This window comes from Capricornis sumatraensis, chromosome 5 (assembly GCF_032405125.1).
Source record: "Capricornis sumatraensis isolate serow.1 chromosome 5, serow.2, whole genome shotgun sequence".
Lineage (NCBI taxonomy): Eukaryota > Metazoa > Chordata > Mammalia > Artiodactyla > Bovidae > Capricornis > Capricornis sumatraensis.
The window spans coordinates 93724086-93745516 of record NC_091073.1 but is presented as its reverse complement, the minus strand read 5'-3'; the positions used below and the strand labels follow the sequence as shown (position 1 = coordinate 93745516).

Here is a 21431-nt window from a genome sequence, read left to right as displayed (position 1 = left end):
CCGGTCCGCAGCAGCCTCGCGGGTTGCCGGGGTTAGGTGGGGCAGAGTTTCCCGGGCGCATCTGAGCGGCGTCTGGCAGCTAGCAACCTGTTTCCAGCGAGCGGGAGCGGGACGGTGGCTCCTAGGCATCCGAAGGAGGGCAACTTGTTTTTCTTTCCCTTGAGCGTCCTCGGCTTGCTGCTGGATAGAGCCGCCTCGAAAGGATGTAAATAGGCGGAGCAACTGTTACCGCGAAGGCAACCACCCCAAAGGCAGGGAGGAGCGCGGGGCTTCGTCCGGGCTTCTCCCAGTCGCAACATTAATCATCAAGCAGGTGTTGGTTGCAAGTTTTCAAGGTCAGCCACTCGGAGCAGCGAGTCCCTCCCTGAACCTTGGGGATACGTAGCGCCCGGGTTCGATTTGACTGAGAAATGCTCAGGACGCCAAACAAGGAAGGATCGTAGAGGGGGAGGGTTGTGACCCCAAGACCCATCCCCCAACATCCCCGTAATCTCCCGTCCCCCGCTGCCGGGGCGGGGGTTAGTATGTGACATGTGCCTAACTCTCAGCGGCAACTTAGGCAGCAGGTGTCGGTCCTAAGCAGGAGCCGCTGCTGCTGGGTGCGCTATCGCCCAGCCATGCGGACCGCGGGCGCACCTCTCGTCCGCACCTCGCGGCTGCTGGTTCTGCTATTGATCAAGGTTTCCGCTTCTCCTGCCCTCGGGTACGCCCTTGCGCCCAGGAAGGAAAATTGTCTGGGAGAAAGCTGTTCACCTACACTGATTCAGCGTCGCAGCAGGGACGCTTGGGGACCAGGAGATTCTGCCGGAGACCTTCTGCCGACTCGTGCGCCCAGGGAGGAGGAGCAGGAGGCAGTGGTGCGCTCGGCGCCCCCGTGGGACCTACCGGCCGGTCCCGGCGGGGACCCAGGTGTGGGCAGAGGGGCGGAGGCGTCGGCAGCTGAGCCCTCGGGACCTCCGGCTAGGCCACCTGGAGCCTGGAGGTGGAAAGGTGCCCGGGGTCAGGAGCCCCCTGAAACTGTGGGGAGAGGGAACCCCACGGCTCTCCAGTTCTTCCTTCACACCTCAGAGGAGAAGGAGAAGGGTCCCAAAGGCGCTGGCCTTTCTGGGCGTAGCCAGGAGCAGAGTGCGAGGAAGGAACCCGGAGTCAGCGACCTGTATTATTGGCCAAGGAGAGCTGGGAAACTCCAAGGTTCTCACCACGACCCCCAACCCAAGACGGTCCATGGGCCGTCGGGGTACGAAGGGCGGACGATTGCACCGCCTGGCAGGGCGCTGGCTCAGAATGGGTCCTCCCTTGAAGGAGTTCATGAACGCGGGGGTCCCCGGCGGGGGAACAGCACGCACCCACACTTACGACTGAAGAACCCCTTCTACCCGCTGACCCAGGAGTCGTACGGAGCCTATGCGGTCATGTGTCTGTCTGTGGTGATCTTCGGGACCGGCATCATTGGCAACCTGGCAGTGATGTGTATCGTGTGCCACAACTACTACATGCGGAGCATCTCCAACTCCCTCCTGGCCAACCTGGCCTTCTGGGACTTTCTCATCATCTTCTTCTGCCTTCCGCTGGTCATCTTTCATGAACTGACCAAGAAGTGGCTGCTGGAGGACTTCTCCTGCAAGATCGTGCCCTATATAGAGGTAATGCCGTCCAGGGGGTCTCGAGCTACTGGCTTTATTCATTTCTGGGATTTATAGTATCAGGACTGCTGCTCCACACACCTACCTGGCTGCTGAACCCCTGCACTTTTCCTGAGTCTCTTCCCCATTTCTCTTGCCAATCATGTATATACATTGGCATTTATACACTGGGTGTGGGGGGCGGACCTGAGCAGGCTTTGTCCAGTCACCTTCAAACTCATCTGCTCCTGAATTGGGAAATAACTATGATCTCATTATACACAGGATTGTTTAGGTTTTAAATGTATTTCTCTGAATATGGTGTTTTATGGTGTGTGTGTGTGTATGTGTGTGTGTATATATGTATATATATATATATATTTGGAGACTGTCAGATTCTAGGGTTAACAAATAATCAGTCTTTGTCATTATTAGACCCTAGCAGAGATAAAGCCCTATATCATTTATCTACTAGGTTTCTAGTGCTCCAATATGATTTATTCCCCAAGAATATTACTAAATTCTTTCCTTAAATATAAAAAAATTGAGTAATATTTTGTTTAAAAGAGGAAATCTACTTTTCTTTGTTTGTCACTTGGTCTCGATACATTAGTAACTTCCCAAATTAGTTTTAGGGTCTGGCTGTCTGCCATGCTATCCCATCTGAATTCTTATATTCTTATGTCATTTCTGTCCCTCTGTTTTCATTCCTCAATTTTGTAACCATTTTATTCATTTTGTATGAATGACCTTAAGCAAAAATAACACTTTGTACCTCATGGCACAGAATCTATTGAACATTCTCAAAATATATAGTATATATTTGACATTTGTTAGGGTGTAACAGAGTGGCTACTTTTCTAAGACTAGAAAATTTCTTAAGACATAGGGGACACTTAACAGGTTCTGAACTTTGGAAATGAGAATCTTTGAGTAAAATTTTACTGTAACATGCTATAGCTAGTGTCCTTAACCGTTATTATGGTAGTTGGAATTTGCTCTTTAAATGGCTTCTCTTTAAACACCAGCTCTTGGATGGAGCCCAAGTGCTTTGTTGCCAGTTGTGTTTTTAGCCAGCTGGCCCTTGATTTCCTCCATTCAGACTGCCCATTTCATTTATGGAAGCAGAAGAAGAAAAACTAAATATTCCAGAGCCCCTGATCCTGTCTGGCACCAGGGCCAGTGACACTATGTTCAACATTGTTCCGGGGCCCAGAGCTAGGGGAAAAGTAAACATTAAACAGTACCTACTTAGAAAGACCAAGGCAAGAAGCTGTAAATAAGACCCTCTGCTATCCTGGCAGGGATCAGCTGCAGGATCATTGCATGCTTGCTAAATCAGCTGTTGCTGCTTTACCAAGATCTAGGATTTCTCTGTTGCCAAGCTCCAACTAGCTCCGAAACATCTAATTTATTTGGAATACAGCTCATTTTTGAATTGCAGAGAAGGAAGTTAAATTTATGGAAGAGAATATGTGTCTACCAGTCATCTTTTCAAGGTCAATTTCAATGTAAGGTTTCTCTGATTGTTTAAATAATGCAGAAGAAATTGACATATGCAAAAAAGAATCAAAAGTAAACTAGTAAGTAAATAGGAGAGTTACTTCCAAGAAGAGGAAAGCATATTGGCTTGTTTTAAATGTACTGGACAGGATAAAATCTTCATATAGAAGAGGGAAAACAATAAAGAAGGCAGAAAAAAGAAACTGGGAAAGAAAAAAAATACTAAAGTTCTTTAAAAAAAACACACACAAACTTTAAAATAATTTCATTCAAAATCAGAACAAACTAGTCAAATTTTGGTGAGTTTTATGAGATCTGTGAGTTTCGAGTGATGGTATTTATTATGTATGTGTTTTAATTTTCTTTCTCTAATTTTCTTTCTCTTTCTAATTCTGAGGATTTTAGAAAATATATATTTTTTCATTTGCATTCAGTTTTTAAATTTAATTCACATCTCCTGAAGAATAGCAATTATTTTTATTTTTTACTCTGTATTTTCTCCTTCTTCATAGCCCTTTCTGTTGTTTTGGTTATTGGTACAGAGCTTTTTTTTTCCTCTAGAGAAGCAAAGGCTTGAAGTAAAGATTCATTCATTTTTTTCTTGAAAAATTAAACTATAATATACATTTTCACTGTTAGAGTAATGAATAAAGACCTTAAGATTTAGTGTTTCTATACTCATACTTAATCCTGTTCTTCTGAAATAATTCTGTAATATTTCATCATTTTCTGTGAAAATGATCACTACTGTGATCAGACAGTAATATTAGCTCCACAGTTCCTCATTATGAGTGCAAGAAATACAATCCAAATTTCAGAATAAAGCACTTCTGCCTCTAAGAGGCATTGCTATTTTCACAGAAGTAAGAGGGATCTAATGCCTATTCCATGTTGGGTTTCTTGTAAAAAATGGGGAAGTTGAACTGTGATGCAAATGTCACAAAGACTTCAGCAGACAACATAGGAACTCTAAGGCTGGGATGGTTCTACAGGGATGTCCTGAATGGAGGCCAGAGGACCCAGCCCTTACGGACCTGTCACTGGATGCAAGTTGCTCCCAGGAAGGGGGCATAACCTTGAGCTGGGTGGCTCTCTGTGGTCAAGAGCAATCCTATGGAGGAATGCAGCTGAGAGCCATCAACTACCAATAGTCCCAGCAGCTAGAGAAGTCAGCATTTCATTCCTTAAAGGACTTTTGGGTGGGGAAGCAATCTGTGTGGGAACAATAGCATCCACTACAGTGACCTTTGAATTATCACGTTGAATTAGAACCAGGTAACATTCTAACTGAATCCCCTCATTTTAAAGATGAAACATGACACTCAGAGAAGAGAAATGACCCTCCTAAGTATATACACTAGTCAATGGCAACCAGAACCTTCATCTTAACACTTGATGTTGACATTTGGTTATTAGGCAAAAATCTATGAGGCAAAACAGTGTTCAGTGACTGTTTTCTTTTTCTGCTCCTTGTTATCTTTTAAAAAGACTTTTGAATCCAACAGACAGGAAAAAAACAGTAAACCTAGTTGACATCGTTTGTTTTATGATGAAATTTATAGCCTATTATATTTTTAAATTTCATCTTCCATCCCATAAACTGATAGTAAATTCCCTAGTTGGTAGCTCATTAAATTTTAAAAAGTTGCAATAATGTGGGACAACTGTACTTTTTAATGTGCCAAAGATGATTATCTTAATAATCAAATATACATATATAGGGTGTACTTTATGTTCTTAACAACTACAAAGTGTCTTAGATTGGGGAGCACATTACAAATATCTTTAAAAACCTTTTCCACAATTTTCCCTCATTGTGAATCTTTTTCTTCTTGGCTGCAAGACTCTGAAAATTATTTGATATTTCATCTGCTTTTATTATCTAGATTTGATCCTTTCTTTACTTTTTACTTTTTTATATTCCTTATTTGTTGGCTATTCTTCCTTTTTTTTCCCCACCACACACTCTCTATTGATTTATAATGTCTGAGCTACCATTTTTCTAGTAGTTGTTTTTGCCTTTTTCAATGTGTTGTTTTTTTTTTAATTTTCACCGCAATTCATTGTGATTGATCTTTACAGATTTTCTCTATCTTCTCTTTTGCCTTCATTGGCTTCTCTACTATAGTTCTTTCTTCTTCAGCTTGAGTATTAACATCATCTTAGGGAGGTAGAAGAATTTAGGGGAGAGTTCTGTTTGTATAGAAAAATAGGTATTTCTTCAGCAGAAAGCATAGGTCTTTGCAATTTGCATTCAAGTCTTCTTTTTTATTTCAAAGTGTTGACATAAAGTTTAAGGAGACACTGAGCTTCCAGAGTCTATCTCTAGAAAGGGTGTTCTATTATAGTTAATGTTACTGTGAGTGGGATCATAGTGGGAACATTTGTAGTTGATAATTTCTCTCTTTCTGTTCCAGGATTATGAGGTCTCTGTGGTCTAGTGATAAGTCCCATAAAGACCAAGCGTAGATGAACTGGTAGGAAAGGGGGACAAGAGGGAAGGAAGTCTGGGTGGATGGTGGCCATCCTAACACATACATCATTTTAAACTGGTTTAGCAGAGAGTCACCAGAAAAAAACAAAACAAACAAACAAAAAAAAACTATACTCCAAGCAATAGTTGTTTGTGGAGAGAGAGTATATGTGTGGCTTGCATATGGAGGTCTGGGTGTGGACTGCAGTAGGAGGATGGCAGAAGAGCTCTCTACCGTACCATTCTCTAGGGATCTAACAAATGCTTCAGTTAATTCAGTCGCTCAGTTGTGTCCAATTCTTTGTGACCCCATGGACTGCAGCACGCCAGACTTCCCTGTCCATCACCAACTCAATGGAGTTTGAGCAATGAAGTTTGAAGGGGAAATAGTGGAAACAGTGTCAGACTTTATTTTTGTGGGGCTCCAAAATCACTGAAGATGGTGACTGCAGCCATAAAATTAAAAGACACTTACTCCTTGGAAGAAAAGTTATGACCAACCTAGATAGCATATTCAAAAGCAGAGACATTAGTTTGCCAACAAAGGTCCATCTAGTCAAGGCTATGGTTTTTCCAGTGGTCATGTATGGATGTGAAATTTGGACTGTGAGGAAGGCTGAGCACTGAAGAATTGATGCTTTTGAACTGTGGTGTTGGGGAAGACTCTTGAGAGTCCCTTGGACTGCAAGGAGATCCAACCAGTCCATTCTGAAGGAGATCAACCCTCGGTGTTCTTTGGAAGGAATGATGCTAAAAATGATACTGAAACTCCAGCACTTTGGGCACCTCATGTGAAGAGTGACTCATTAGAAAAGACTCTGATGTTGGGAGGGATTGGGGGCAGGAGGAGAAGGGGACGACAGAGGATGAGATGGCTGGATGGCATCACGGACTCAATGGACGTGAGTCTGAGTGAGCTCCGGGAGTTGGTGATGGACAGGGAGGCCTGGCGTGCTGCAATTCATGGGGTCGCAAAGAGTAGGACATGACTGAGTGACTGAACTGAAAGCCAAATAACTCAGGCATTGAATGTGGCAACTGGAACAGCTCTTTGCTCATTACATGATGAAAGCCGACCAGAGTGAAGTGTATCATCTGATCCAGATCTGCTGCTAAATGTATATTTCTCTTTGGATGTCAGTTGGAGGTTTTGAATAACATGTTGTTTTTTAGTTGCTAAGTTGTGTCTGACTCTTTTGCCAGGCTTCTCTGTCCATGGGATTTCCCAGGCAAGAATACTAGAGTGGGTTGCCATCTCCTTCTCCAGGGCATCTTCCCAACCCGGAGATGGAACCCTCCTCTCCTGCACTGGCAGACAGATTCTTTACCACTGAGCCACCAGGGAAACCATGAGAGAATCCTTGTTGTTGTTGTTCAGTTGCTAAGTCCTGTCTGACTCTTTGTGACCCCATGGACTGTAGCCTGCCAGGCTGTTCTGTTCTTCGAATTTTCCAGGCAAGAATACAGAGTGGGTTGCTATGCCCTTGTCCAGACAATCTTCCTGACCCAGGGATCGAGCTCCCATCTCTTATGTCTGCTGCATTGGCAGGCATGTTCTTCACCACTAGCGCCACCTCGGAAGCCCTTATATTGCCATACAGGTATGCTATTCTACACAAATTTCCCTAGAACTCCTACATTCAAGTACTACCATGCTGATCACAGCAGATAGTAACTTTGCTTGACAAGTGCATTTGATATTGGTTTGTTTAGTTGCTAGGTCATTTCTGACTCTTTGCAATCCCATGGACTGTAGCCCACCAGGCTCCTCTGTCCTCGGGATTTCCCAGGTAAGAATACTGGAGTGGGTTGCCAATGGGCTTCTGTGGTGGTTCAGAGGTAAAGAATCTGCCTGCCAAGGCAGAAGACACAGGTTAGATCTCTGGGTAGGGAATATCCCCTGGAGAAGAATTAGTTATACTGATGGACTTTTAAGTGGAAGAACACAGTTTTAAGAGCCATTTGAAAGTTACTAATAATGTTCTCAGGGAAAATAAACTCACTGAATGAGAATGGTACTTAACAAATATTGTATGACTTCCTATTAATCCCATATAATAATTTTCACATTCCCATGTAAGAAAATATTTGGCTGATAACTCCAAAGAGTTAACCAGAAAATAAAAAAAAAAAAATAGTGTGTGCCTATGTATAACTCAATTCATGAACAGTGTATGAGGAAGTTTATTGAACTTGGGTTCCACCTGAGAAATGTTGTTGTTCAGTTGCTAAGTCGTGTCTGGCTCTTTGTGACCCCATGGACTGTAGCACTCCAGGCTTTCCTGTCCTTTACTATCTCCCAGAGCTTGCTCAGACTCATGTCCATTGAGTCTGTGATGCCATCCAACCATCTCATCCTTGGTCGTCCCCTTCTCCTCCTGCCTTTCATCTTTCCCAGCATCAGGGTCTTTTCCAATAAGTCAGTTCTTCACATCAGGTAGCCAAAGCATTGGAGCTTCAGCATCAGTCCTTCCAATGACTATTCAAGGTTGATTTCTTTAGGATTGACTGGCTGGATCTCCGTGCAGTCCAAGGGACTCTCAAGAGTCTTTAGCACCACAGTTCAAAAGCATCAATTCTTCAAATGTCAATCTTCTATATGGTCCAACTCTCACGTCTGTACATGACTACATACATGTCATAACGTTGACTATATGTACCTTTGTTGGCAAAGTGATGTCTCTGCTTTTTAATACACATGAGGAATGAAAGTTTTATAATAATCAAATGTGAAATTCAAATACTTTCCTTAACAATTGATTATAAGAATGCTTTTCTTTTGTAAAGCTTGCCAATGAAGTAGAAACAAGAATATAGGTTTTTTTTACTTGCCTCCTAGAGATATCAGTTGGCTTTCAGCTTTTAAGAATTATACACAAAACACCAGCACCCAATAAGGACTAAAGAGCAGCTTGAATAATTCATTATTTTCTATAGTCCTCTTCCATAGATGTCATTATTCATTCATTTATTTACTATCCATTCATTCATTAAACATTTACTGGGCTTTTCTTCTATGTTAGGCACTATGTTAGGAGGGAACAGGGCAGAAAGAGAGGAAAAAGTTTCCAGAGTTCAGTAACATAGATGTGTTACTGCTATTATAGACGAGTGAAACCATGTGCTGTATAGTGTGATAATACTATAAGAGGGGCTTAAACAAGCTGTCATGGAGGTTCAGGAATGGCCCTGGAATCGGTCATCTCACAACTGTTCTTCCTCTCTCCAAAGATAAAAAACTCAAGTGAAAACCATGTTCCCTTTCATTCTTTTTCAATCATATTCTTACTATTAGTTTTCATAAATATGTACAGCCTAGAGCCGTGGTGAAAAGCTACAACTATTAATTCTTGCTTTCTTGTTTTTTCAGTTTGTCCTAGGATATGAGGTGTATGAGATATTTCAGCAGATATGACTGTCCTAGACATTCCATTTAGAATACAGAATTATTCTAAATATTGTTAAATGTTAAATTATTATTTGGAAATACAATGCCTGAGATAACCATTTCCGAGTTGGAATTAGTCATCCTTATTAGTCATAAAGACATTAAGTAAATCAAGTTTTAAAATTGTACTTAAATGAATGGTTTATTTAGCAGTGCAGTAGCAGAATGTTAAATGATGTCCTTTTCTTCTGAAAATCTCTTAAACATACCAATTGTTTAATTTGACCTTAGAGGACCTGGGAAGAAAGGCTGACAAGAGAGATACTTTACACCTTATTATAGAGCCAGGGAAAATGGAAACATGGAGAACTGGACTCATCCCTCAAACCCACAATCAACTTTAGGGCTTACCCTCAGTTTTTGAGGGCTTTCAAAGTATCTGGTTATATCAACAAAATATCCTTCAACAGTGAAAAAGAAGTAAATATTTATGCAAAAGCAAAATAGATCTGAGCTTCTAAGTCTGCCCAAGGCTGAGAAAGTAAGGCTCTATCTTGTCCTCCACCCTTGTACTACATGGGCCGTGAGAGAAGGGTCCCACCTTTAATAGCGCTTCTTGTGAACTGTAGGCTTTCCCTGGTGGCTCAGTGGTAATGAACCCACCTCCAATGCAGGAGACTTGGGTTAGATCCCTGTGTTGGCAAGATCCCTTGGAGAAGGAAATAGCAACCCATTCCAGTATTCTTGCCTGGGAAATCCCATGAACAAATGAGCCTGGCAGGCTACAGTCCTAGGTTTAATGGTATCCCATTGGAAGCACAGGGCTCTGAGTCTGGGATGTGGACCAAGTGGGGAGAAGAATGCGTAGACCACTGTGCATTGAGGTTTGTCCCTGACACTGCACTTCTGCACCCATCCTCCAGGGATCCTCTGTCATTTTTCTTGCCATGAATTGACCTGCCAGGGTCCCATAATTAACCTTGTTGCCAAGACTAACTCTTAGGCATCCTTATGAGAATGGTATTCTTTGTGCCAGAAGAGATGATCTCTTCTAAAATTTCAAGGTGGAGTGGAGAACAGAATTGCTACAACCTCAAATCTGAGCTCTTTCTATTTGCAGAGTCGGTACAGACATTTTCCATAAAACTTCCATAAAAACCGGATATAATCACAGTTTCAGACTTATTCTTGAGATAGAATACTTTCAGCTTGTGAATTTCTGATGGTTTTCAATGTGATCTATCAGCACACTTGAGTGGTTCACAGCATGAACGAAGCCAAGGTCACTGATTTGATCCTAGCCTAGAATGAGTCATTTCAATTAGGTCTATGACTGTACTCGGGGCTGCCATTTTTCACTCCCTTCTCATCACTTCCTGCCTTCAGGGAACTTTCCTCCTACCTCTACTACTTCTCCTTGGTTCAAATTTCTCTCGTATAGGAAAAGCATCTGTTAACTAATTCACAGTAAGATGTGACATTTAGAGATACATGTCTTTTATAAGAAGGATGAATGAAGAAAGGTATTACTTCTTAACCTATTACCCAGAATGGGATTTTGGTTAAGAACAGAGAAATTTTGTCTTTAAATATGGTCTCTCAATGCCATTCAAATCATAATTACCTAACAACAAATGGATGAGGCCAGTTCTGATTTTGTCTTTAGCTTGGGTTCACCACCATGTGCAAGGGATTGCTTGCTGTCCAAGGAGTCCCGTGGACAGCAAGGAGATCAAACCAAGGAAATCAGCCCTGAATATTCATTGGAAGGACTGATGCCAAAACTGAAGCTCCAATACTTTGGCCACCTGATGCGAAGAGCTGACTTGTTGGAAAAGATCCTGATGCTGGGAAAGATTGAGGGCAGAAGAAGGGAGCAACAGAGGATGAGATGGTTGGATGGAATCACAGACTCAATGGACATGAATTTGAGAAAACTCTGAGAGATAGTGAAGGGCAGGGAAGCCTGGCATGCTGCAGTCCATGGGGTCACAAAGAGTCATACAGCACTTAGCAACTGAACAACAACAACATGACCATATACAATGGTGCAATGTCATTATTCACAAGGAAAAACAAGTGAAAATGTGTTACTGGTCTTTGGAAACTCATCAGAACCCCTAGATGAAAACAACATTATAATATTAAGAGTTGAAATCTAGACTTTGGGCTTGTGGGAAATACTACATTTTGAAATGAATTTCTAATTATTGAGAATAAATTTGGAATGCATAAATTCCTTAAGAACTGTTGATTCCAATAGATGGCTTGCATTTTAGGACAAATGATGTTAAACTTGCTTCAGTTGCATTTTTTTTTTTACCAATAAGCATTGGCATATTTATGTTTAAATTATAACATTTTAGATAAGTTGTAGCAAAATGATTTTTTTAACTGCAAAGGAATGTACTTCTACAGAAGTCCAAAGTTGGAATTGTTAGGAATGTCAAGGTAGGAATGATAAAAGTAAAAGGATAAATACAAATTTTAGGATGCTATATTGACTTTTAAATAGTCTCTCTTTTTTTTTTTTTCACTGAGTAAGAACATGTTACCAAGTTTAAAAATGAGGGAGTAAAGTTGAGAATGCAGCAGTAATGATAGTTGATACCTTGAAACTTGTCTTTCCCTGACACTGGAAATCATGTAAAGATGAAGTAGGATGGATACAATTGAAATAAATAGATATGTATGATGTGCGGTTGTATCAGATTAAATCTCAGTGATTTTGATAAAAGTAAGAAACCTTCTTTTTGACTGTGGAAGAGTGCCTGTGAAGGGCTTTGTTTCATTTCAGAGGCCTGTGCATCCTTGCCAGGGTTGAGACACATCTCTCCTACTCACTCTGTATTTTGGTTTGGAAACGCTAATACAAGTGTGTCCCTGCCACAGGGTCGTGATTAGCATGTACTCCAAAATGAAGACCTTTTGATAAAGGCCATCACATTGATAGTGATGAATAAAGTGGCTTTGAAAAACATGGTTTCTACACTGTTGCTCAAAAGTGTCTCTGGTGGGGAAATTGCCCTGAGAGTTTGGAGGAGATGCATTATGGAAAATGCAAGAGGAAGCCAGAGACGCAAGCTCAAGCCATTTAGAGTTTCACAGGAAACTCTACCCTGTGCTCCTCCTGCTTTTTTCCTGACTGATTGTTAGGTCTCTCACCATGGACTTATAATGGGTTATCATTCATGGCCCAAATGAATGGGTTTTCTTAACAATGATGCCCTTGTTGTGAGGGTTACTTGTGTACAAAGGACAGCCCATAAATAGATGCACTTGTCTTTCTGAGGTAAAATGTAAGTTAGGCGAAAGTACAGTTGTCATTACTTTGGTTAGAAATTTTCCTGTTTTATAAAAATCAGTGTATTCCAGTTGCTTCACTATAGTTAAGCATGTGGGTTCAATGTCATATGAAAGAATTTTTGCCTGGAAGTCCGTCAGTCTTTTCTTTCCCCACCAGTGTTATCACTGATGTCTATCAGAGGGTTTAGCAAATACACTATTTATTTGGTATGAGTTAAACTTTCACAGCTTGACTTCATTCATAAAGGTTTCTTTTTTGCCTGTCTGCAGGAGGCTTCTGAGAAGTGGAGCTATAGCTACCACAGGGTTTTCGTAGATGACTGTTTTTCATAACATATCCATGTGCTCTTTCTTCACATCATTTTGAATGAACAGGGATTTAAAACAGTACTAGCTGAAGACAGTACTTTCCTCTCAACTGGATGTTTGTACTGAGTTAGAACCTTAAATGGTAGGGAGAACTCCTGTGCATTGGAACTGCTGCTTTCCGACGTGAGGGTCTCCACACGCCCTGTGCCTCTGCGGTCCCTTGAAGCAACATTGCAGGTGACCGCAGGTGACCACAGCTGCCCACAGCCTCGCTGTTCTACATGTTGACTGGGCAGCAACATTTGCTGTTGTTCTTCTTCCAGGACACAAAGAAGAGCATAGCATTGCTGGTGGAAGAAAAGATGTCAGAGTTGTTTATTTTAATTCTCTAGTGCCTGTATTTTGATGCCAATCCCCTCAAAATGATATATTTTCCCAAATAGTTAAAGATTTCTGCTTCCAGCTTTCCTTTGATCTTGATTCTTGGAATTAACCATCTTGTCCATTCAAAGTGTTTACATTTCTGCTTTTGTTGATGTTAATTATTCCTCCCGTTGCAGTTTAATTAATAAGAGATTGCATCTCACGCATTCCATCTCTCAGCATATGGCTTCAAAGAACTAACTATCTAAGCTAACGCTTAAAGCTTTACTCCCAAGAGCATATTTCTAGTGATATGGAATTTTAGCAATCAGATATGGTCATTAAATGCAGACAGATCCAGCCTTCATGATACAGTTTTATAATTGTATATAATTGCACCATTCATCTTGGTAGAATTTCTAATGAGCTGTATGTAAACAAGTATATTTAAAAATTGTGATAGAAATCATTTCATGGCCAAATGTTACCCCAACATTTAGCAATTCTAATTACATGGATAGATTCCATATCTGGGTAAACAGAAATTAGTCCACCACTCCTTGTCCAGCTGATTTTTATCCATGTATTTCTGTGGTATGCAGTTAGTTCTCTACAAAGGTTTACAGCCTCCTGTAAATAACTTGGGAAAGTACTGAGTGGGGACCTCGTGCCTTTCTCGCTGTTTCACGTCATGTTTCAAGTGCATAAGTGAATTTATAGAAAAATATCTGGAGTAATAACACTGCAGGCAGTGGCAGCAGGAGAGAGTAGCTATCTAGGACTGGCATTTGGGATGCAGTTGCTCTTGGCAACTGTGTGGTTAGTGCTGTCTGTATTTGGGGAGGTGTTTGTCTCAGAGGTTCTTTTAACAACTCTCTGTAGCTCTTGTGACCTTCCTGGATGGTTTACCTCATTTCAGCTGGATCCTAATTGCAGAGAATTTTATCAGAGAGAACAATTTGAAAGTAGATAGCTAGATGCAGGAATTTCCTGAAATTTGTGTATGACAACTGAGAAGTTTCCCGTAATCCGTGGTTTGTCAAGAGCTGCTGCTGCTGCTAAGTCACTTCAGTCTTGTCCGACTCTGTGCGACCCCAGAGACGGCAGCCCACCAGGCTCCCGCGTCCCTGGGATTCTCCAGGCAAGAACACTGGAGTGGGTTGCCATTTCCTTACACATCAAATATATTTGAAGTCCTCAGTACTGCAGCTCTCAGTAGTATGGTTGAAGAACTGAGCATCTTCAAATAAAATAAAATGTGGAAGGATTCCTGAGTGAAAAAAAATCGAGGCACATGTAAATCCTGCTTAACATTTGCCTTAATTTTTTATTTTTTAATCTTGTGGGATGAGTTATCCAAAATCTATAACCCCCCCCTTTTTTTTTTGCTTTTTGAAGCAGTGAACATCTTTTCATTGAGAATGAAAATGCAGCAAGGTTTATGGTATCCAAGGAGCTGATAATCTGACACACCTGTTTTATTATCTGTCCACCTACACACATTTGCTCTTTGCTGTTACCTCACATTAAATGCTTTCTAACAGATTTGAGATAGGCATGCAAATGATAGCTCCTGTAGTAATTGGCTCAGATTTTAAATCTCTAGATTTAAAATGATGGAGATCGATCGGGGAGAAGATACTATCTCTTGTGCGTGGTGTATTCTCTGTAAGTAATGATAGAAAATTACCAAGCAAATAGATTTTGTGAGCCTCTAAGAGACTGCTTCTTCTCAGAGTCTAGTATTTTCATATTGCCAAGTTGTCCTTTTAATAGAAATGTTATTCATAATTTAAAAAGGCTGCAGAGCATAAACTTCTGTAGCTTTGTATTTCTGGACTGACTGTGGAAACAGGGTGAACAAGGAAATATGCATATGATATGCTTCAGTGAAGATGGTGCAGAAAGTCTTGATGAGGACTCTTGTACATTTGATAGCCTGAGACTTTTTTTGTTGTTTGTGCTTTACAATCTTATAGAGAGATGACTCAAAACACTTGCAGAGCTAATATATACATAAAAACTTCCAAAAATCTGTACAAGAAAATACAGCAATTTCCAAATAATACTGTTTGGTGCAGACCTTTAGAAAATGACACATTCTTCTTAGATTTCCAAAATGTGATATTAACAAATTATTGACATAAAACATAATCTGTTCTTAGGACAGTTGCACAGTATGGACTTCAATTTTAGAATTATTTTGAGTCTCTAGCATAAGTGAAAAATATATTTCTATTAAGGTGAACAACTCATTAGGTTGAAAGTTAATTTTAAAAAGGTAAATGTAAAGATGACTCAGGCATATTACATTGATATTTATGCTGATGTTTATGGAAAACTTCATGAAGACTTTGTAGTAAAAGAACTGTGGTTATAAGTTTAACCATGACCTCTTGATTTGCTCTGATGTAGACTTTATTATTCCTATTTTCCTTCATTTTTGCTTTTCATACAGCTAACCCTTCATTTTATCTCACTTTCAGACTGTCTCTACCAATAGTTATGAGAATCATCAGGACATGCATGTAGTATCCTTATTTTCCATATGAGAACTAGTAGACACTAATATGTAGTGTATAAGAAGCAAGGCTATTTGCCATTGGAATTCATAGAATCCACAAGGCAAGTTTCTATTTTTCTAGGGAGAGTGACAGCTTAAATGTAGTAGGTAAACAGTTAATGTTTTGAGTGCTAAAATTGTTCGGACGAATGGTTTTCCTTTTGTCAACATGGTCCTTTAGAGTCCTAAAAATTTAGACATTCATGTATATTAATTATATATATACACACACGTTTGTGTGTGTACGTGTGTATGCATGCGAAACCGCTTCAGTTGTGTTTGACTCTTTGTGACCCTGTGGATCGTAGCCCGCCAGGCTGCTCTGTCCATAGGGTTCTCCAGGCAAGAATACAATTCTGGAGTGGGTTGCCTTGCCCACCTCCAGGGGATCTTCCCAACCCAGGGATGGAACCACATCTCCTGCATTGACAGGTGGGTTCTTTACCATTAGTGCCACCTGGGCTGCCCATTTGAATGTAGGTATTTGGGGTAAACTCCAAAGCAGCCCATTCACTTAAGGGATTTTCTGTTAGTCTCCTGTTTTATCTAAACGTTCAGGAACAGTTTACCTCCTATCCACTGTCCTTGTTTAAATATATAAATAATGACTTCAGTTATTAAACATTAAATTAATTTCACCCCAACCAGTGGAGTAAATTTGGTGCTCTCAGATGATTACTCTGCTTATCTTGTGACTTTGAGAACTGCCTTACGTCTCTTGGTTGTCTATGACGTAGCTGATCTTTATGCATCCTTCCAGCTTTAATATTTTTTGGCTCCATGACCCAGAACCACTATATTTCTTCTTCTTTTTTTTTTTTTTCTGCTATTTTTATTTGTTGTCCTTACCATGATTCATCAGAAGTCACCAACAGCAGTTACCCACGCCTGATTCCAGGAAGTGGTTCTTTTCTTTTGGGGGGTACTTTTCGACCATCTCTATTTATTGCCTAATGTTTTGATCTTTCAGAGATGACCCAGGATAAACATATTCTATCTTCCTTGTGCAGGTTGCTTCTCTGGGAGTCACTACCTTCACTTTATGCGCACTGTGTATAGACCGCTTCCGGGCGGCCACCAACGTCCAGATGTACTATGAAATGATAGAAAACTGTTCTTCCACAACCGCCAAACTTGCTGTGATATGGGTGGGCGCTCTCCTGCTAGCCCTGCCGGAAGTGGTGCTCCGCCAGTTGAGTAAGGAGGACCTGGGCTTGAGCGGGCGAGCGCCTGCCGAGCGCTGCGTTATCAAGATCTCCCCCGACCTCCCCGACACCATCTATGTCTTAGCCCTCACCTACGACAGCGCTAGACTCTGGTGGTATTTCGGCTGTTACTTCTGTTTGCCCACGCTTTTCACCATCACCTGCTCTCTAGTGACTGCAAGGAAAATCCGCAAAGCCGAGAAAGCCTGTACCCGGGGGAATAAGCGACAGATCCAGCTAGAAAGCCAGATGAACTGTACAGTTGTGGCTTTGACCATTTTATATGGATTTTGCATTATTCCTGAAAACATTTGCAACATTGTGACTGCTTACATGGCCACAGGGGTTTCCCAGCAGACAATGGACCTTCTTAATATCATCAGCCAGTTCCTTCTGTTCTTTAAGTCCTGTGTCACCCCTGTTCTCCTCTTCTGTCTCTGCAAACCCTTCAGTCGGGCCTTTATGGACTGCTGCTGCTGCTGTTGTGACGAGTGCATTCAGAAGTCGTCCACGGTGACCAGTGATGACAATGACAACGAATACACCACAGAACTGGAGCTCTCACCTTTCAGTACCATACGCCGGGAAATGTCCACCTTTGCTTCTGTTGGAACTCATTGCTGAAGGAGTGAGCACAGCCTTGGGTTGGCTTAGCTTTCTTTTTTTGTTTGTTTGATTTTCATACCCTGCGAAAGTTTTTACTCCTATTTTTCCTTACTGGGAAAAAATGCAAAAGAAAAAACAAAGAAGAGAAATATTAACTATTGGTAGAACTGATTTTGCAAATTAATATTTGTGCTTTGAAAAAGAAGTTTATATTTAGTTATTTAAGAAGTATGGGAGGCCCATAATTTTAGATCATTTTATCTGGTATGGTGCTAATATTTTATTTGAAAAAAAGTGACTGCACCTTAATTAATTGCTAACTTACTTTTGTTCTTTTAAAAAATATAATCACTGTATATTGGTTATAGCCGTGTGATTTTGTAGGCTATTTTCTGTTTGAGTTGTGACTGAAAGTATATTGTATGTGGTTTTGTGAGAAGAGTTGTAGTTAAGAAGTATTCACCAAGTAGCACCAAATAAATGACACTTTATTCTTTAACCTCATTGTCAATCTACTTTTAACCAAGATTCAATAAATATTTTACTTGCCTTAAATACACAATTACTGGTTTTATGCACGATTTAAAATTGACCTTATAGTTTTATAAATTCTATTTTCCTTTAAGGCTTCTCTGATAGCTCAGCTGGTAAAGAATCCGCCTGCAATGCAGGAGACCCCAGTTTGATTCCTGGGTTGGGACGATCCCCTGGAGAAGGGATAGGCTACCCAGTCCAGTATCTTGGGCTTCCCTTGTGACTCAGCTGGTAAAGAATTCGCCTGCAATGTGGGAGACCTGGATTCGATCCCTGGGTTGGGAAGATCCTCTGGAGAAGGAAAAGGCTACCCACTCCAGCATCCTGACCTCGAGAATTCCCTGGACTCTATAGTCCATGGGCTTGCAAAGAATTGGGCACGATTGAGTGACTTTCACTCAGTTGACTCTTTTCCTTTAAGATTGGAAACCACTATGTTACAAAGAAGTTTCCCCAACAGTACTATTTATATGTATGATTCATAAAACTATATTATATGTTTCAAAAATGTATTTTTAATATTCAGATAGAGATGCAAATTACTTCCAAATATTTATAAAATATGAATAAATAGCAGAGTAGGAAGAAACTACTTAAAAAAAAAGTTTACCTCTTAACCAGCATATAGAGTTACAGGTTTTCCCATGAGGAATCATGAGTGGAACCAAAGATGAAAAAACAATGCATTTGTCCTCTATTTCATCTAAACACTGACCTCTGAAGCACCATGAATTCTATGTGAAGCACTTCGAATTCTTATTTTTCTCCTTTTAAAAAATGAACTTGGTTAAATCTGTGTGGCTTAATTTCTTTAATAAATTACAGTATAGTGGAATAATAAAATATTTATACATGATTAAAACACTTAAATATTCAAGTACTACCTTTAAATTAATATTCTGTAAACTCCCAACAAAAAAAACTAGTCCTCTCCATTTGAATTATATGAATCCCTGAAGGAGTTCAAGTAAAAGCAGTTGTATAAGATGCCTGCCACGTGGGACACATCCCTAATCAGATGGCAGAGGCAGTGACCTGAGTGACTCAGTGTGATTGTCATGTTGCTGTCCTCAGAAAAATCATATAGGGGAACCCAACTTTCTGGCTGGAAACTGCCCTGTGTGTTTTCTGCTTGTCAATTTCTGTACTGTTTAATATAACTGAGTAGCACATTTTTTCTTCCTGACTAAATGTTATTTAAATCAGTACACTTTAGTGCTAGAAAAATTAAAAGTACTTAATTCAGACCACTCGTTTTCTGCATGAAACCCAGATTAAATAAATAACAGTGCCCAGAATATCTCCTTTTCCCCAGTCCAGTATTCTTCAAAGGGATTTCCCCTGCTACTGTCTGTATTTCAGACTTTGAGGAAGAATAAAAACAAGGCACCGTTGTTCCTCTTACAGATCCCTGTAATAGGTCTTTGGAAATGAGGATGCCTGAACTAGGTTTTGGCTGCTGAGCAGATCAACAATTATCATTCCACAGTGTATCTCATGATATTTAGTTGAAGAACTGACTTACTGGAAAAGACCTGATGCTGGAAAAGATTGAAGGCAGGAGGAGAAGGGGATGACAGAGGATGAGATGATAGGATGACATCACCAGTTCAACAGACATGAGTTTGAGCAGACTCCTGGAGATGGTGAAGGACAGGGAAGCCTGGCGTGCTGCAGTCCATGGGGTTGCTAAGTCACATGACCTAGTGACTGAACAATGACAGCAATAAATCAAGAAACTGATTGAGCATGTGGTACGGAAAAGATTCTGTGCTATAATCTGCAATAAATAAATATAAATAAAGCTTAGTGTCAGACCTTATCAAAACAGTTGGGGTGTGCTGAGAAGAAAGGAATAAGACACATATATAACCAGGTATGACATCCTCTGGGACTGGTTAGGAAGGTATAAAGTTCTAGGATGGTTTATATAGAGCACCTCAGATGAGAGGAAATCACTGATGACTCTATAGGATGACTGGAGGGGTAGGCTTTCAGAAGGAGCTGATGAAAGGCAGTGGGAGAAGTGAACACTTCAGGAGGAGAGAGATTAACAGAGGAATAGAGGAAGGCATCCTGGCCTGTGCCTGAAGAACAAATAGTCCAGTTAGGTTCCTATACTATGTGTGAACAGAAACCTCATGGAAAATCCTGATGAAAATTTGTGTTTAAAACATATTATAAAAGGGTATTAGCTTTATGTTTTTGGCATTCAAAATACTCTGTATTCACGTGAGAGGCCCTGCCTTCCCCGTTCTCCATGTTGTTGTTCAGTTGCTAAGTTGTTTCCGGCTCTTTTGCGACCCTATGGACTGTAGCCTGCCAGGCTCCTCTGTCCATGCGGTTTCCCTGGCAGAAAAGCTGGAGTGGGTTGCCATTTCCTTCTCCAGGGGATCTTCCCAACCCAGGGATCAAAGCCACATCTCCTGCATTGGCAGGAGTGTTTTTTATCACTGAGCCACCAGGGAAGCCCCTCTTCCCCATACTCTCATATTAATACAAGATGTACATTAATAGTAGGAAATAGGAGCTTCCTCTCCCCACATTCACACTGGTCCTGAACTAAACATTGTTTGGTAGGAGCTTGATTCCTCTGAGAAATACTTAAGATATTTCTATCAAGAAATTTTATTCTCTGACCCTTCACCATCATTTTAAAAATAGATGGACTTTTCCCAGTCTTCAAGGATTCTCCAAGATAATAGGTGGAGGTTTCTCCTTGGTAATTTGAATTCATCTTACATTTTAAAGTACTCTTTGATTACTTTGTGAGTTTGGCTTTCTCTGTTCTCTTTCTTGGCAGAATATTCCCAGTGTACCTGATTATGGCTAACCCTTCTCATATAGAAAGAGGAAGGAAAAACATTACAAGTTTCTGTAATTTCAAACTCATGTTTTATGTTCTCTCCTTGTTTCTTGGGAGTAAGAAAATATATGCTATATGTCTTGGTCCCTGTCTTTTAGTGAAAGCAAGTGAGAAGTATTTACTGAACCCCAGTTTGCTTTGATACTTTTAATGTTAGTTTTTGAATTCAAAGCGATCAGTGTGGTGCCTGTAATAGATTGGAATTACATTACTTCAGAGCTTAAAGTGATCTTGAAGTCTTAGAGTATTAATTACTCAGCTCTTTGTATGTGCAAAACTGATTTTCTGAGAAGTTAACCAAGTTACACAAAGTCACATAATTTGACCCTAGTTGAATATTGACTTAGTTTGAGAATTTTCTAAGAATAGATAAAAGACTTCCTTCCAGGAATTATAAATGATAATTCTTTTCAGCATAACCAGAGGGGTCATAGCAATCTATGAAACACTCTTGATTAAGATAGGAGATAGTGAATGTTCAGTAACTACTTGCTCAATGAAACAATAAACAAATCTTTAAATGAAAGAACTCTCAGAAAACACAGTTTAGCAAAAATACAGATAGAATACCATGACTATGGTTAAGAAGCAGTGACATAGAAAAAAAAAGAAAAGAAAATATGGTTTCTGTGTAACTGTGTCCAGCACTAATCAAATGATGTAAATATGTATGGCCATGCATATACATATATA

At 40.4% G+C, this 21431-nt stretch overlaps 1 protein-coding gene across 1 annotated transcript; it reads left to right on the top strand.

The window, feature by feature from the left end:
* The first annotated feature begins 617 nt into the window (after positions 1-617).
* On the top strand, positions 618-17356 carry GPR37 (G protein-coupled receptor 37). Its single transcript, XM_068973449.1, has 2 exons — positions 618-1643; positions 16538-17356. The coding sequence occupies exons 1-2, from the start codon at positions 618-620 to the stop codon at positions 17354-17356; spliced, it is 1845 nt and encodes a 614-aa protein (XP_068829550.1).
* The last annotated feature ends 4075 nt before the right edge of the window (positions 17357-21431 follow it).